Below are 17,442 nucleotides of genomic sequence, written 5' to 3'. Positions count from 1 at the left end.
GTCTTCATTTTCTTGATAGTGTCCTATTATTGATAGCATTTTTCTGTCATAACTAAAAATCCTTTGCCAAATTCAAAGTCATGAAGGTCTTGTCCATTTTATCTAGGTCATATAATTTTTTAGCACAGTTGTTCATGGGATTTATTTATAATTTTTTTTATTTCTGTAGAGTTGGTAGTTATTCCCTTTTTCATTTCTGATTCTAGTAAATTGAGTTTTCAGGCTTTTTCTTTGTAAAACTAGGTAAAGATTTTTTAAAATTTTTTTATCTTTTCAAAGAACCAGCTTTTGGATTCATTTATTCTGTATATTGTGTTTAATTTCTCTGTCATTTTTTACTATAGTTATAATTATTTCCTTCCTTCTGGTTGCTTTAGGTTTAGTTTGTTTTCCTATTTTTAGTGTCATATGATGAAAGGCTAGATTATTGATTTCTTTCTTCTTTCTTAATTTAGGCACTTAGAGCTATAAATTTTCCTTTTTAGATCTGCTTTTCCTAATTTCCATAAGTGTGGGTATGCTTAATTTTTCATTTTATTCATCTCAAGTATTTTATGAGTTTCCTTTTCTGGTTCAGTGGTTATCTGGAATGTTATTTCCACACATTTTTGAGTTTCCTAAATTTTTCTATTATTGAATTCCAATTTCATTCTATTGTGGGTTGATATACTTGACATTATTTCTGTCCTTTTAAGTTTATTGAGGTTTGTTTTATGGCCTAGCACCTTGTCTTCTTGGAGAATGAATGTTCTTGTGTATTTGATAAGAATGCAAGTTTTTTGGGTAGAGTGTTGTATAACTGTCTGTTAGGTCTATTTGGTTTTATAATGTTGTTTAAGTCTCATATTTCCTTGTTGAACCTCTGTTAATATTTTTGTGGGTAGGGTATTGGAGTCACTATTATGTTTTAATTACATACTTCTTTTATTTCTCTTAGTTTTTGTTTTATATATTGTTGTGCTGTGTTATTGGATGCATACATGTTTATAATTGTTTAGCTTCTTCATGATTTGACCCTTTTATCAGTATAAAGTATTACTTTATTTTTAGTAACACTTTTTATTTTAAAGTTTATTTTTCTGATATTATTTGTTTTCTGATTTGTTTTTCCAATGGTTGCTATGTGGTGGTATACTTTTTTTTTTCTCCTCCTGGTATTTCTGAGCTACATCCTCAATAAAGCTGTGCCTAATTTTAGTGTAATAGTAGAAGACACATTGAAGAAGGCAGTGAAGAATTACACACATCATCCCTCCTGCAATTCCATGCAGAACAGTGTGAAAAGAGATACTTTCACTTGGGGAGGGAGAGAGAATTAAGTCCACACCTTAGACTTAAAACCTAGTACCAGGTCCACCATGATGAAACCAAATGCCAGACAGGACCCCATAGCCCCTCTCCTTGGGCCAGTACTTGCAGACTGAGCTTTTAAACCCTTCATAGCATGGTAGCCATGGGAATGCTGCCACCACCTCTTCCCCAACCTTGAGCAGACAGCTTAAAGTAAGACTTTTGAACTACAGGGGAGCAAGGACAGGAAAGTAAACAAGACTGCCATGGAGCTCAGAGAAGAATCTACTTCCATTAGACCCAGCACAATATAGAGCCCAAATGTCCCAATTCCTAGGTCAGTTCTAATAGAAGCCTCTAGTCCTGCCTCAAGCATCAGTCAGAGAGATATATCCTAGTAGAATGAACTCATGTTTCATCCTGCATCACTGGCAACTGTATCAGGCCTAATGTGCACCCTTAAGACTGCATATATCTTTGTGGTTGTCAGATTTAGGTGTAACCCAGCTTAGTGTCAGCCTGGGCAGCCAAGGACTTGCCTCCACCATCCCTCCACCAACCTCAGGCAGACAGCAAGAAGTAAGACACCACTAGTAGAGGGAGTAAGGCAGGAAAGTGAACACAGAACCATGTCTTGGAACTCAGTGCCAGGCTGGTAAAACCTAACATTGGGAAGATCCTAATGGTCCCTATCCCCAGTGCCTACCCAGTGGAGCTTTTGGATCCACCTGGTGCCAGATGACTTCACTGAAGAGTTCTAAAAAATATTTAAATGAGAACCAATACCACTTCTTATTAAATTATTCCAAAAAATTGAAGAGGAGGAAATTCTTCCAAACTCTTTCTGTAAGGCCAGCATTACCCTGATACTAGAAGCAGACAAGGCAGCAATGAAAGAAAGTGATAGGCCCATATCCTTGATGAACATATATGAGGAAATCCTTGCCAAAATACTAACAAATCAAATCCAACAGCACATTAAAAAGATCATCAAATCATGCTCAGTAACACATGCTTGTAGTCTCAGGTACTTGGGAAACTGAGGTAGGAATATTGCTTGAGCCAGGAAGTTCAAGGCCACTCGGGAAAACAAATCAGTAATGCCACATCAATTGAAAGGCAAAAACCTTGTGATTTTCTCAATAGATTCAGAAAGGCATTTAATAAAATTCAGCATCCTTTCATGATAAAAACTCTGAACAAATTAGGTACAGAAGGAACGTATCTCCACATAATAAAGGTCAGATACAAGCCAACAGCTAACATCACATACTGAATGGGAAAAGTTGAAGTCTTTCTAAGATCTGTAACAAGACAATGATGCCCACTTTTACCACTTATTCTACATAGTACTGGAAATCTTAGAGCAACTAAGCGAGAGAAAGAAATGAGGCGTTTAAATTGTATTGGGGGACATCAAACTCTAACTGTATGCAGATGACATGATTTCATATATAGAAAACTTTAAAGACTACCAAAAAACTATTGGAATGTAAATTCAGCAAAGTAACAGAGCAGAAAATTAATATGCAAAAGTCAGTAGCCATTACTATACATTGATAGTGAATTATCTGAAAAAGAAACCAATAATGCAATTCCATTTCCTGTATTTACAAAACAACACAACAATAAAAAACAAACCAAATCCTAGTAATAAATTTTAAATCAAAGAAGTGAAAGATCTCTACAATGAAAACTATAAAATGGGAAAGAAACTAAAGAGAACACAAAGAAATGGAAAGACACCCTCTGTTCATGGATTGGAAGAATCAGTATTCTTAAAATGTCCATACTGCTCAGAGTGATCCACAGATTTAATATAATCCTATCAAAATACAAATGAGATTAGTTATGGAGCTAAAAAATCCTAAAATTTGTATGAAACCACAGAAAACAGATAGAGAAAGCAGTCTTGAACAAAAAGTACAAAGCGTGAGGCATCATAGTACCTAATTTCAAAATATACAACAAAGCTATAGTAATTGAAAACAGCATGCTATTGGCATAAAAAAGAGCACATCAATAAATGGAACAGAATACTAGAAGTACACCCATGTATCTACAAGCACATGACCTTTGATTACATTTATAGAACATGCATTGGAAGAAAGTCTTCTTAATAAATGATGCTGGAGAAATTGGATATCCATATGAAAAAGAATGAAACTAGACCCTTATCTCTCACTATATTAAAAAAACCAAAATGAATTAAAAACTTTAAGACCTGAAATGATGCCCTAGAATTAAGAATATGGAGTATATAGTTAATACAATGATGCTTATGATGAATGGATGGTGAAAAGACAAGTACAGAATCTAAGAAACTACAACAGTCTCTTCAAGTTGAGAACGTTCCCTTCTAACACTGGTTTGTTGAGTATTTCTATCATGAATGTTATTAGTTTTTGTCATATGTGTCTATTGAAATGATCATGTAGTTTTGGCTCTTTATTATTATAGTGCATCACACTGATTGGTTTTTATTAAGCCAGCCTTACATTTCTGGGATAAATCCAAGTTGGTCACATGTATAATACTTTTATATATGACTGGATTTAGTTTCCTAGTATTTTGTTAAGAATTTCTGTGTAAATTTATAAGGGATAGTGGTCAATAGTTTTCTTGTGATGTCTTTGGTATTAGCCTCAGAATTCATTGGCAGGTGTTCTCCCATCTTTTAATTTTGGAAGAGTTTTTGAAAGAATGGGTAAATTCTTTTTAAATGTTAGTTAAAATTCAAATAATATCTCATCTGTTTCTAGGTTTCTTTGTGAGGTACTGGTAATGGAACCCAGGGATGCTTTACCGCTAACCTATATTCCCAGCTATTTTTATTTTTTATTTTGAGACAGGGCTTACTAAGTTGCTCAGGTTGGCCTCGAACTTGCCATCTTCCTGACTTAGTCTCCCACAGGATTGTCAGCATGTGCTACTGCACTTGGCTCCTAGGCTTCTCATTGTGATTTTTTTGAGTATTAAGCTAATCTCTTTCCTCCTCATAAGTCTACTTTGATTTTCTGTTTCTTCTTCCATCAATCATTTCTTTTTGTATGAATTTTTCTTGTTGAATGTTGGACATTATGAATGAAAAAATCTGTAGAAAATTGGAGACTCTGGATGATGCCATGTTCCACAGAATGACTATTTACTTTTTCTTCTGGAAGGACATTTAAAATAGGGAAATATTACCTTAATTTTAGCAGGGACTGAGTCTGACTAAAGGTTTTGTGAGGGCTGGTGTCTTTCTGTTCCACCCTCATCCTTAAGGTATAGTGAGTATTTCAGGGATTCAGGGGTCCCAAGTGAAAACCTCTGTTCCTTAGATTCTGAGCTTCACTTTTATCTACACCCCAGTGCCCACCCCTGTAGAGTGAACTAATATCACAGCTTGCCATGGAGATGTTAAAAATTCATCCCCCACAAACCCATGAAAGACCTTAAAAATCCATCAAGGTACTTTATTCTTTTTTTCTTTATTTTTTTGGGGAGTGGTACTGGGAATTGAACTCAGGGACACTTGACCTCTGAGCCACATCCCCAGCTCTGTTTTATATTTTATTAGAGACAGAGTCTCACTGAATTGCTTAGTGCCTCACTAAATTGCTGAGGCTGGCTTTGAACTCAATATCTTCCTGCCTTCCCCACCTGAGGTGCTGGGATTACAGGCATGCACCACCACAGCTGGCCCATAAAGGTACTTTATTCAGTATATCATGTGTTCTTTAAGAATCCTTCCCAGGCTGGGCATGGTGGCTCAGGAAGCTGAGACAGGATGATCACAGGTTTAAAACCAGCTTCAGCAAAAAGTAAAAAGGGCTGGATGTGGCTTGGTGGTTATGTGCCTCTGGGTTCGATCCCCAGTACCAAAACAACAATCAAAAACTTCCCAGTTAAGAGTTCCAGGCTACCCTGATCCATTGACCGGCACTGATGTTCAATTTAAAACTACTCTACATGGGAAAACAATTATAATTTTCTGTAGCAATAATAACATAGTTTTAAATAAAATGGCAAGATTTACCCATGAGAGTATATAGTTGGCAAAAAAATGAAATAGCAAATTTATTTAAAATAAATGAGGAAATAAAAATGATGAACGATGGCAGAATTAACAGTTCATTTTGAATACTCATAAAAGATCTACGTTTACTGATGAATGCAATGATAATATTTTCATTAAGGACTAGAAAAACAATTGGTTTTTAAATTATTATATAACTCAGGGAAAAGGAGCACTTTTATTTTTTATTTTGAGGATATATTCTGTGATCTCACAATTAATCAGTCTACTGGATCCATATAAGGATCCAAACTCAGTCTTTGTTCAGGTTAAAAACTATAAACTTGATATCCACTCACACCGGCCTCTGCAGGGCCCACATACAGAGTGGGCTAGGTCCACCCCTTTCCCAGCTGGGCAGACACTCACTGTAGCCTAGCCTCTGGTACAGGACCACCCCTTCTGACCAGTGCACTACCCCGAGAGCCAGCTGAGATCCAGCCCAGGCAGCTCACAACACCCCACCTGGGATCCAGTATTTAAGTAGGCCTGGTTCACTCCTCCCCCAGCGGGGCAGACACTGCTAGAGCCTAGCCTTTGGCACAAGACCACCCCTTCCTACCAGCAGACTATCTCAGGGGGTCAAGCCCAGAGGCCCCAGATCCACACACTCCAACTTACTCAGATCCCAGACACAGGATGCAGTAGCATCCATTGAGGGACATTAGCAGGGTCTGGAAGCCCAGCATCAAGGTGAGGTACAGAGAATCTGCACAGGTTCTACAAGAATATAGGGAAGAAATTGTAATGTCTCAGATCCCCACTGCAAGAAAGGAAGACACATAGACAACATGAAAAAAAAGGGAGGAAAGTGCCCCAAACAAACCAGGACACTATAATAACAGAATCCATGGACAGCAAAGTTGATGAAATGTCAGAGAAGGAGTTCAAAAGGTTCATAATTAAAGAATTAAAGAATGACCTAAATGAGCAAATAGAAGCAAAAACTGATCACTCCAACAATGAGATAAGAGAGCAAAAATAGGTAGCAAAAGATTACTTTGAGAGAGAGACCCTGAAAAAAAATCAGTCAGAAATTCTTGAAATGAAGGATACAATAAATCAAATAAAAAACTCAATAAGAGAGCATAACCAACAGACTAGATCACTTGGAAGAAAGAACATGAACATCAGATAATGAAGACAAAGTATACTATCTGGAAAATAAAGTTGATCACACAGTGAAGACAATTAGAAACCATGAACAGTACATCCAAGAATTATGGGACAGCATCAAAAGATCAAATCTAAGAGTTATTGGGATAGAGGAAGGCACAGAATTTCAAACCAAAGGAATGAACACCCTCTTCAATGAGATAACATCAGAAAATTTCCCAAGCATGAAGAATGAATTGGAAAACAAAATACAAGAGGGTTTCAGGACACCAAATGTACAAAATTACAACAGATCTACACCAAGGCACATTATAATGAAAATGCCCAGCATACAGAATAAGGATAGAATCTTAAAAGCTGCAAGAGAGAGGAATCAGATCACATTTAGGGGGAGATCAACTCATATCTAAGCAGATTTTTCAACCCAGACCCTCAATGCCAGGAGATTGTGGAACAACATATACCAAGCTCTGAAAGAAAATGGATGCCAACCAAGAATCTTATATCCAGAAAAACTAGGCTTTAGATTTGATGATGAAACAAAAACCTTCCATGATAAACAAAAATTAAAAGGATTTACAACTAGAAAGCCTGCACTACAGAACATCCTCAGCAAAATATTCCAAGAAGAGGAAATGAAAAACAATAATGAAAATCAGCAGAGGGAGGGATTACACTAAAGGAAAATCTAATCAGAGGAGAAATCAAGTCACATTAAATACCAAAAATAAACAAAAATGGCTAAGAATACAAATCATGTCTCAATAATAACTTTGAATGTTAATGGCCTAAATTCACCAATCAAGACATAGACTAGCAGATTGGATTAAAAAAAAAAAAGACCCATATGCTGCCTCCAAGAGACACATCTCCTAGAAAAAGAAATTCACAGACTGAAGGTGAAGGGTTGGGGAAAATCATACCACTCACATGAACTGTGGAAGCAAGCAGTGGTTTTCATCCTCATATTAAATAAAGTAGACTTCAAGCTAAAGTCAATCAGAAAGGATAAAGAAGGACACTACATACTCCTCAAGGGAACCATACACCAAAAATACTTAACAATTGTAAATATATATGCCCCAAACAACAGAGCAGCTATGTTCATCAAACTCTTCTCAAGTTCAAGAGTCAAATAGACTACAACACAATAATTTTGGGTGACTTTAACATACCTCTTTCATCACTAGATAGATCTTCAAAACAAAAGCTGAACAAAGAAACTATAGAACTCAATAATACAATCAATAACTTAGACTTAACTGACTTATATAGAATATTCCAACCTTCAACGAGATAATTTTCCTCAGCAGCACATGGATCCTTCTCTAAAATAGACGATATGCTTTGCCACAAAGCAACTCTTAGCAAATATAAAAAAGTAGAGATACTACCCTGCATTCTATCAGATCATAATGGAATGAAATTAGAAATCAATGATAAAATAAGAAATAAAATTCACTCCAATACCTGGAAACTAAATAATATGCTACTGAATGAAAAATGGGTTATAAAAGACACGAGGAGATTAAAAAGTTTTTAGAAGTGAATGAGAACACAGATACAACATATCAAAATCTCTGGGACAATATGAAAGCAGTTCTAAGAGGAAAGTTCATTGCATGGAGTTCATTCCTTAAAAGAAGAAAAAGTCAACAAATGACTTAACATTATATCTCAAAGCCCTAGAAAAAGAACAAATCAACACCAAAAGCAACAGAAGACAGGAAATAATTAAAATCAGAGCTGAAATCAATGAAATTGAAACAAAAGAAATAATTGAAAAAATTTGACAGAACAAAAAGTTGGTTCTTTGAAAAAATAAAATAAAATTGACAGACCCTAAGCTATGCTAACGAAGAGAAGAAGAGAGAAAAATCACTAACATATGTGATGAAAAAGGAAATACCACAGCAGACACTACAGAAATACAGAAGATAATTAGAAATTATTTTGAAAACCTGTACTCCAATGAAATAGAAAATATCAAAGGCATTGATATACATGATATACAGAATTTAAACAGATCAGTTTCAAGTGATGAAATAGAAGATGCCATCAAAAGTCTACCAAGTAAGAAAAGCCCAGGACTGGATGGATACAAAGCCGAGTTCTACAAAACCTTTAAAGAAGAACTTATACTAATACTCTCCAATTTATTTCAGGAAATAGAAAAAGAGGCAGCACTTCCAAACTTATTCTATGAAGCCAATATCACTCTAAAACCAGGCAAAGATACATCAAAAAGAGAAAACTTCAGACCAATTTCTCTAATGAACATAGATGCAAAAATTCTCAAATTCTGGCACATCAGAAAACATCAAAAAGGATCATGCACCATGATTGAGTGGGATTCATCCCAGGGATGCAATTTTGGTTCAACAAATGGAAATCAATAAATGTAATTCATCACATCAATAGTCTTAAAGATAAGAATCATATGATCATCTCCATAGATGCAGAAAAAGCATTTGACAAAATACAGCACACCTTTATGTTCAAAACACTAGAAAAATTTGGGATAACAGGAACGTATCTCAACATCATAAAGGCTATCTATGTTAAGCTCCAGGCCAACATCATTCTAAATGGAGAAAAATTGACAGCATTCTCTCTAAAAACTGGAACAAGACAGGGATGCTCTCTTTCACCACTTCATTTAACATAGTTCTTGAAACACTGGCCAGAACAACTAGACAGATGAAAGAAATTAAAGGGATTCACATAGGAAAAGAAGAACTCAAATTGGCACTATTTGCTGATGATATGATTCTATACCTGGAAGACCCTAAAAGTTCCACCAGAAAACTCCTAAAACTAGTAAATAAATCCAGCAAAGTAGCAGGATATAAAATCAACACCCATAAATCAAAGGCATTTCTGTAAATCAGTGACAAATCCTCAGAAAGGGAAATGAGAAAAACTACCCCATTCTCAGTAGCCTCAAAAAAACTTGGGAATCAACAAAAGAGGGGAAAGATCTATATAATGAAAATTACAGAACCCTAAAGAAAGAAATCAAAGAAGACTTTAGAAGATGGAAAGATCTACCTTGCTCTTGGATAGGCAGAATTAATATTATCAAAATGACAATACTTCCAAAAGCACTATACAGATTTAATTCAATTCCGATCAAAATCCCAATGACATTCCTCATAGAAATAGAGAAAGCAATCATGAAATTCATCTGGAAAGTAAGAGACCCAGAATAGCTAAAGCAATCCTTAGCAGGAAGAGTGAAGCAGATGGCATCCCTATACCAGCCCTTAAACTATACTACAGAGCAATAGTAACAAAAATAGCATGGTGTTGGCACCAAAACAGACTGGTAGACCAGTGGTACAGAATAGAGGACAAAGAGACTAACCCACAAAACTACAAGTATCTTATATTAGACAAAAGTGCCAAGAACATGCATTGGAGAAAATATAGCCTCTTTAACAAATGGTGCTGGGAAAACTGGAAATCCATATGCAACAAAATGAAATTAAACCCCTATCCATCATCATGCACAAAACTCAAAATGGATCAAGGACTTAGGAATACAACCAAAGACCCTGCGTTTAATAGAAGAAAATGTAGGCCTTAATCTCTATCATGTGGGATTAGGCCCCAAATTCCTTAATAAGACTCCTGTAGCACAAGAATTAAAATCAAGAATCAATAAATGGGATGGTCTCAAACTAAAAAGCTTCTTCTCAGCAAAAGAATCCATCTGTGAAGTGAATAGAGAGCCTACATCTTAGGAGCAAATCTTTACCCCTCACACATCAGATAGAGCACTAATCACTAGGGTATATAAAGAACTTAAAAAGCTAAACATCAAAAAAAAAACCAAAAAAAAAACAAATAACCCAATCAATAAATGGGCCAAGGACCTGAACAGACACTTCTCAGAAGATGATGTGCAATCGATTAACAAATACATGAAAAAATCTTCGTCATCAGTAGCAATTAGAGAAATGCAAATTAAAACCACTCTAAGATTTCATCTCACTCCAGTCAGAATGGCAGCTATTTTGCATACAGACAACAATAAATGTTGGCAAGGATGTGGGGAAAAAGGCACACTCATACACTGCTGGTGAGACTGCAAATTGGTGCAGCCAATATGGAAAGCAGTACGGAGATTTCTTGGAAAATTGGGAATGGAACCACCATTTGACCCAGCTGTCCCTCTCCTGGGTCTATACCCAAAGGACTTAAAAACAGCATACTACAGGGACACAGCCACATCAATGTTCATAGCAGCACAATTCACAATAGCTAAACTGTGGAACCAACATAGATGTCCTTCAATAGATGAATTGATTAAAAAAAGTGGCATATATACACGTGGAATATTACTCAGCAATAAAAGAGAATAAAATCATGGCATTTGCAGGTAAATGGATGGAGTTAGGTAAATGGATTGGCTAAGTGAAGTTAGCCAATCCCAAAAAACCAAATGCTGAATGTTTTCTTTGATATAAGGAGGCTGATTCATAGTGGGATAGGGAGTGGGAGCATGGGAGGAATAGATGAACTCTAGATAGGGCAGAGGGATTGGAGGAGAAGGGAGGGCATGGGGTAATTAATGATGGTGGAATGTGATGATCATTTCTATCCAAAGTACATGTATGAAGACACAAATTGGTGTGAATATACTAAGTATACAGAGATATGAAACTATGTAACCAGAGACATGAAAAATTGTGCTCTGTATATGTAATAAGAATTGTAATGCATTCTGTCATATAAATAAACAAATTTAAAAATAGACACCAAGATATTATCAATAGCAGTTCCTATGTTGTTTCACTTATCTCTGTTTTTAGTAAGCATGTGCTATTTAAGTCTCAAAAAAAAAAACTATGAACTTCATGCAAACCTATCAGTGACTCAAAAAAATGACTTAAGAACCATATGTATTCTCATTTCTGTTATTAAATGTCCCGTAATCACGAAGAAGCTGTTTATCATCATCATAATCTTAACAGAATAATAATACCTTTTAGGGCACGTTATTGTTGAATGATTGTGGTTTTAATGCATTTGGTTCTCTACTGAGGAAATAAGAAACTAAAGAGTATAAATCATAAAAGAATTTATTAATCATTCATTAGTCATAAAAGTTCTAATTTGCACAATGGAAACTCACTAAATGTTCATTTAGGAACTAATCTTTTCAAGGTTCTCTGCTAGGCAAATTATAAGATAATAAAAGATGAAAAAATATGCCCATGCCCTGTTGGATTTTATATTTTAGTACTAAAGTAGCAGTCTTGCGAATACTTCTAACAGTCATGCTTTTCTCACTTTTCTAGGCATCTCTAAAATGATTCCAAATTTGGTTGGTACTCTTGATTTCTGTTGTTACAAGTTGGAAAATGTGGAGTCTTTTGCTTTCTTTCTTGAAGAATGGGAGGGAGTTGATAAAAAAATTAATGAAATGAAACCTCGGTTGGATTCACTGATAAACATTATTGGCACTGTTCCACAGCACATGGATGTGGATTCTGGTCCGTAAGTTCCCATGAGTTCTCTTCCTTTTGAGAGAATGTTTTTAAAACCTTTATTGAAATATAATTCACATGCTATACATTTCACCCTTTTAAAGTGTGTAATTCAGTGGTTTTCAGTACATTTATAGATTTGGGCCACTGCAGTCAATTTTAGAACATTTTATCACCTCAAAAAGATGCTTCATATAATTCAGCTGTTTCCCTGTAAATTGGTTCATTTTCTGTTACTATCACAAAATATTGGAGGTTGTTGGCTTATAAAGAAAAGTTTATTTAGCTCACAGTTTTGGAGGCTAAAAGTCTAAACATCAAATGCTGCCTCAGGTGAGGGCTCACAGCATATGGCATCATGCAAGAGGGAGAGATCACATGGCAAGACAGGAGGGGTCTGGCTCACTTTTCCTAACTATTCACTCTTGCAGGAGCTAACTAAGATTCCATAAGAACTCCATTAATTCCTTTTGGTGGCACCCTACTGACCTAATTGCCTTCTCCTAGTCCCCACCCTTTGAAGGTTCCATTACCACATTGGAGGACATACTTCCAACACATGAATCTTTGCTAGATACACTCAAACCATATCCAGACCATGTCAGTATTTCCTCATGATCTTCTTATTTCTGAAAGATCAGTACTAGTGTCCCATCTCTCATTTCTGATTTTAGTAATTTGAGCCTTCTGTTTTTTTCTTGGCAAATATAGCTAAATGTTTATTAATCTTTCCAAAGACTTCTCTTTTGATTTCATTGATTTTCTCTAGTATTTTTTATAGTATTAATTTGTACTCTGGCCATTATGATTTCCTTCCTTTTGCTTTCTTTAGATTTTATTTTACTAAATCTTTTCCATAGTCTTACAGTGAACTGTTATGTTATTAATTCTAGACCTTTGTTTCTTACCATCAGCATTTACAGCTGTAAATTTCCCTCTAAGGACTGCTTTAGTTTCAGTCTATAAGTTTTGGTAGTTGTACTTTCATTTTCATTGATCTCAAAGTGTTTTATGATTTCTTTCATGATTTATTAATTGACCAATTTGTTGTTTAGGACTGTGTTATTTAATTTTCACATATTTATGTGGTTTGCTACTTTTACCCTATTTTGACTTGTAATTTCATTTCACTGTGCTGCGAGTATATACTTTGTATTATTCTGGTCTTTGAATTAATTGATGTTTTCTTTATGGCCTTGCACATTGTCTATATCAATGACTTCTAGCATTTTTACTCTGATATATGTGTGGATCTTTTTGTGTTTATCCTACTTGGATATTGCTAAACTTCTGATATGTTAGTTATTCTCTCTCAATACAGATGGGAGGTTTTCAGTCATTATTTCTTTGAATGTGGTTTTTTTCTTTTTATTTCTTTCTCTTTCTCACTATTTCCAGAGGCTTTAAATGGTTTGTTAAAGAAAAATAATTTTCAACAATTTCATTGGTAGGCAGCCTTCCTCTTCCCACTGTCAATGCTGGAAGTCAACTTTAAAATAAATTCTCTTCATATGAGTAGTTCTTAGTGACCTGGGAGTGAATGTAAAGGTGTAAATTGTTATAACAGAGAGCTAATATTGGAGGTAAGATGTATATTGTCTGTCGTGGTTTGGATATGAGGTATCCCCTGAAAAGCTCATGTGTTAAGCAATGCAGGAGTGTTTAGAAGTGAAACGATTGGATTATGAAACTCATAACCTAATAGGTGGATCAGTTCATTTGTGGATTAATAATTTGAATGGATTACTGAGTGGTAACTGTAGACAGGTAGGCATGGCTAGAGGAAGTAGGTCAATGGGTGCATGACGTTGTAGATTATATTTTTATCCCTGGTTGGTCTGTCTTCTCTCTCTCCCCTTCTCCTCTCCTTCTCCCTCTCTCTCCTTTTGCTTGCCACAGCTGAGCAGCTTTCCTCCACCCACATGTTTTGCCTCACCTCAGGTCTGCCATGATGTTTTGCTTACCTCAGGTCTACAGCAGAGGAGTTGGCTGAGCATAAACTGAGATCTCTGAAGTTTTGAGCCCTTTTTTCCTTCCTCTAAATTATTTTTGTCAGATATTTTGGTTCCAGCAATTAAAAGCTGCCTAATAGAATTGTCCAAGGTGTGTATGATGCCAGTTCCTCCCTACCAGGGCATTAGGAAAGCAATGTCAGTAACTAAGCCTTCACACCACATAATTCAAGGCTTTCATTCACCTTTGCCTGAGTACTCAGTTGTCAACACCCAAGTTTATTATGCTCAATCAAATAAAACCCTTTCTCTTAGCTGATAGTTACTTGTGTACTCTAAGTTTATTTTGCCTGATTTTTCCTTCAGACTATTCCAAGAACACATATTTAACGTGATTCAACAATGGATTTTGAAGATAGACAATGAAATTAACAATGGAAACATTGAACTTCAGCGCCATGTATGTACAAATAAGACTTTGTGAGATTATTTTTTGCCTTTGCTAATGGTTTGCTTTAAGGACAAACCAGTTACTACATATACAACTGAAGCAGGAGATTGGGAGAACAAAACAGAAGCTTATATATTAGCTTTTCAATTGATTTTTTTTTAGTTGTCAATATCAAAGTTTATTTTATTTATTTATATGTGGATCTGAGAATTGAACCTAGTGCTTCACACATGCTAGGCAAGTGCTCTACCACTGAATCACAATCCCAGCCCCTCAATATATTTTTATTTTTTTTATTAGTTGCTCAAGACAATACAATGATCTTGACATATCATACATTTGATTCAAATAGGGTATGAATTCTCATTTTTCCACGTGTATAGATTGCAGGATCACATTGGTTATACATCTATGTGACCTCAATATATTTTTAAATGCATAATGTTTTTGCATCTGGAATGGAGTTTTGAAAAGTTCTAAGTATTATCTTTACTCTTTGCTAAGTATACTGACATTGTTTTCCTCAATGGCATTAGTCAGGGATATGGCCATTTTAAAGACTTTTGTAGGATTGTGTTTCTGTCATTCCTTCAGTCCCTACCTGAACATGTTACTAGGTGAAAAGCGAGATGCATCAGTACTGTTGGTCTGTAATTACTAGAAAAACAGAATTATTCTGCAATTGTGAAAAAACCAAAGCTTATGGATTAATAAATCCATAAGCTAGTAAACATTAAATAATGATTTCCAAGGATGTCTTAGTTTACTACATTTACTCTTACTGCCAACTCTTTTTAGAATCTGAATGTACATAGGAATCTCTTATTATAAGAGATGCAAATATTTGATCTTATAGAATCAATAAACTTAATTCATTTTAATATTGCTTAAGTTAGGAATTTGAAAGGCAGCAACACCATGTTATATGGGAACAACTACTGAAGAAACATTACAATTCTGGGCTGGGGTTATGGCTCAGCAGTAGAGTGCTTGCCTTGCACATGCAAGACCCTGGGTTCGATCCTTAGCACCACATAAAAATAAATGAATAAAATAAAGGTATTGTGTCCAACTACAACTAAAAAATTAAAAAAAAAACATTACAATTCTGTCAACTTGTTATAAACCTGTAGACACCAAGAATTGAGGAGCAAATATGTTAAGTCTGGAAGTACGGATCCATAGGATCCTTAGGCTTGGGGAAAATTCCAGTGTCTTTTGAGAGACAACAAAAAATGAAAAAGAAAAAGGGAGATGGAGTGCATGTCACATAGGTGGGACTCAATTTTTGTTGAATGAAGCTAGGAAGACCATTCTGGCATTGTTGGTGTCTTATGGTGTTGCTATATTAAACCCATCTTGGCAAAATACTCAGTTTACTATTAGGGTTTGATCTCCATGAAATCTTGAACTCATTTTTTTTTTTTGGTATTCTAGAAGTTTAGTTTTTATAATATAGATAGAAATGCTTTTATATACTCATAGTATATGTTTTAATCAGCTTTATTTGCTGCTGTGACAAAAAGACCAGACCAAAACAATTATACAATAGGAAAAATTTATTAGAGGGCTCACGGTTTCAGAGACAACAGAGTCCATTCCTTAGGGCTTGAGGTGAGGCAGAACATCATGGCAGAATAGTATAGTGGAGGAAAGCAGCTCACAAGACCATCAAGAAGTAGAGAGAGACTCTACTTGCCAAATACAAAATACTTACCCCAAAGGCACATCCCCAGTGACCCGCTCCTTCTGGCCACACCCCATCCACCTTCAGCCATCACGCAGTTAATCCCATCATGGATTAATTCACTGATTGGGTCAAGGCTCTCAAGACCCAATCATTTCTCTTCTAAACCTTCTTGCATTGTCTCACACATAAACTTTTGGGGGATACCTCACATCCAAATTATAACAATATACCTCTATTTTAACACTGCATTATTAAAGTTAGTCTGTGTGGAAAACTGAAAAGATTGTAAGCTCCTTCAGGAACTCTGTGTATCCATATTAACTGGTACAAGAATTTAAAAATATAAAATTTGTCTTTTTTTTTCACTCACCAAGCAGGTTTTCCTTTCTGATCCATTGTCTGACCTTCAGTTTTATTGTTTTTCCTTTGCCCTCTTACTCTATTTAATCTGTGCTGCTTGGCTGTCCAAAACAGTGGCCTCTGAACATTTATTTTATTTTTTATTTTAATTTTCATTAAAAAATTATTCTAATTTTAGTTATACATGACAGTAGAATGCATTTTGACCCATCATACATAAATGGAGTATAATTTCTCATTCTTCTGATTGTACATGATGTAGTGAACATTTTTTTATCATGTAATTCTATAAGCAAAATAATCTTTGAGCAAGTAATTTGTAACTTACAATTTTTAATTTGCCTGCCAGAGTTACTCCATTGACAAGTTTTATATGTCATAAAACTTATGCCAAAAAGTCAAAAGGGATAAATAATATTTTCAAATAAGTTTTATTAATAGTTAAAAAACTGGCTGGGTGCAGTGGCACACAACTTTAATCTCAGTGGCCCCAGAGGCTGAGACAGGAGGATCTCGAGTTCAAAGCCAGCCTCAGCAATGGCGAGGTGCTAAGCAACTGAGTGAGACCCTGTCTCTGAATAACATACAAAATAGGGCTGGGGATATGGCTTAATGGTCGAGTGCCCCTGGGTTCAATCCCCAGTACCAAAAACAAAACAAAACAAAACAAAAAAACCAAACTGATGTTATTGAATAGGTTTCATAATTTACATAATTACAAGGTTACTATTTTATTGATAGTTAAAGGTCTGCTTCTAAGTTCAGTTTACTTCAGTAGTTGTTTTAAATGAGTCATTGTTGAAATGATAGTTCACAAAGAGATGAATCTAAACAAACTGTATCATTTAACACTCGATTTTCAATTCTATTAATTATGCAATGATTTCTTCTTTTTTAAAAAAATATTTATTTTTTAATTATAGTTGGACACAATACATTTATTTTATTTATTTTTACGTGGTGCTGAGGATTGAACCCAAGGCCTCTCACACATGCTAGACCTAGAGCACTCTACCCCTGAGCCACAA

General features: G+C 35.3%; 1 protein-coding gene across 1 annotated transcript in view; it reads left to right on the top strand.

The window, feature by feature from the left end:
* Positions 1–17,442, top strand: part of Axdnd1 (axonemal dynein light chain domain containing 1) — an 84,171-nt gene that overhangs the window by 45,126 nt on the left and 21,603 nt on the right. The window contains exons 17-18 of the mRNA XM_046430062.2: positions 11,773–11,971; positions 14,280–14,373. Of these exons, the coding sequence (XP_046286018.1) occupies positions 11,773–11,971; positions 14,280–14,373 (293 nt within the window). The remainder of the gene's footprint in view (positions 1–11,772; positions 11,972–14,279; positions 14,374–17,442) is intronic.

Source organism: Marmota monax, unplaced genomic scaffold (assembly GCF_021218885.2).
Source record: "Marmota monax isolate L192 unplaced genomic scaffold, Marmota_monax_Labrador192_F-V1.1 WCK01_AAM20220418_F8-fsc00055, whole genome shotgun sequence".
Classification (NCBI taxonomy): Eukaryota; Metazoa; Chordata; class Mammalia; order Rodentia; family Sciuridae; genus Marmota; species Marmota monax.
The sequence above is the reverse complement of the archived record's forward strand: the minus strand, read 5'-3'. Positions and strand labels throughout refer to the sequence as shown.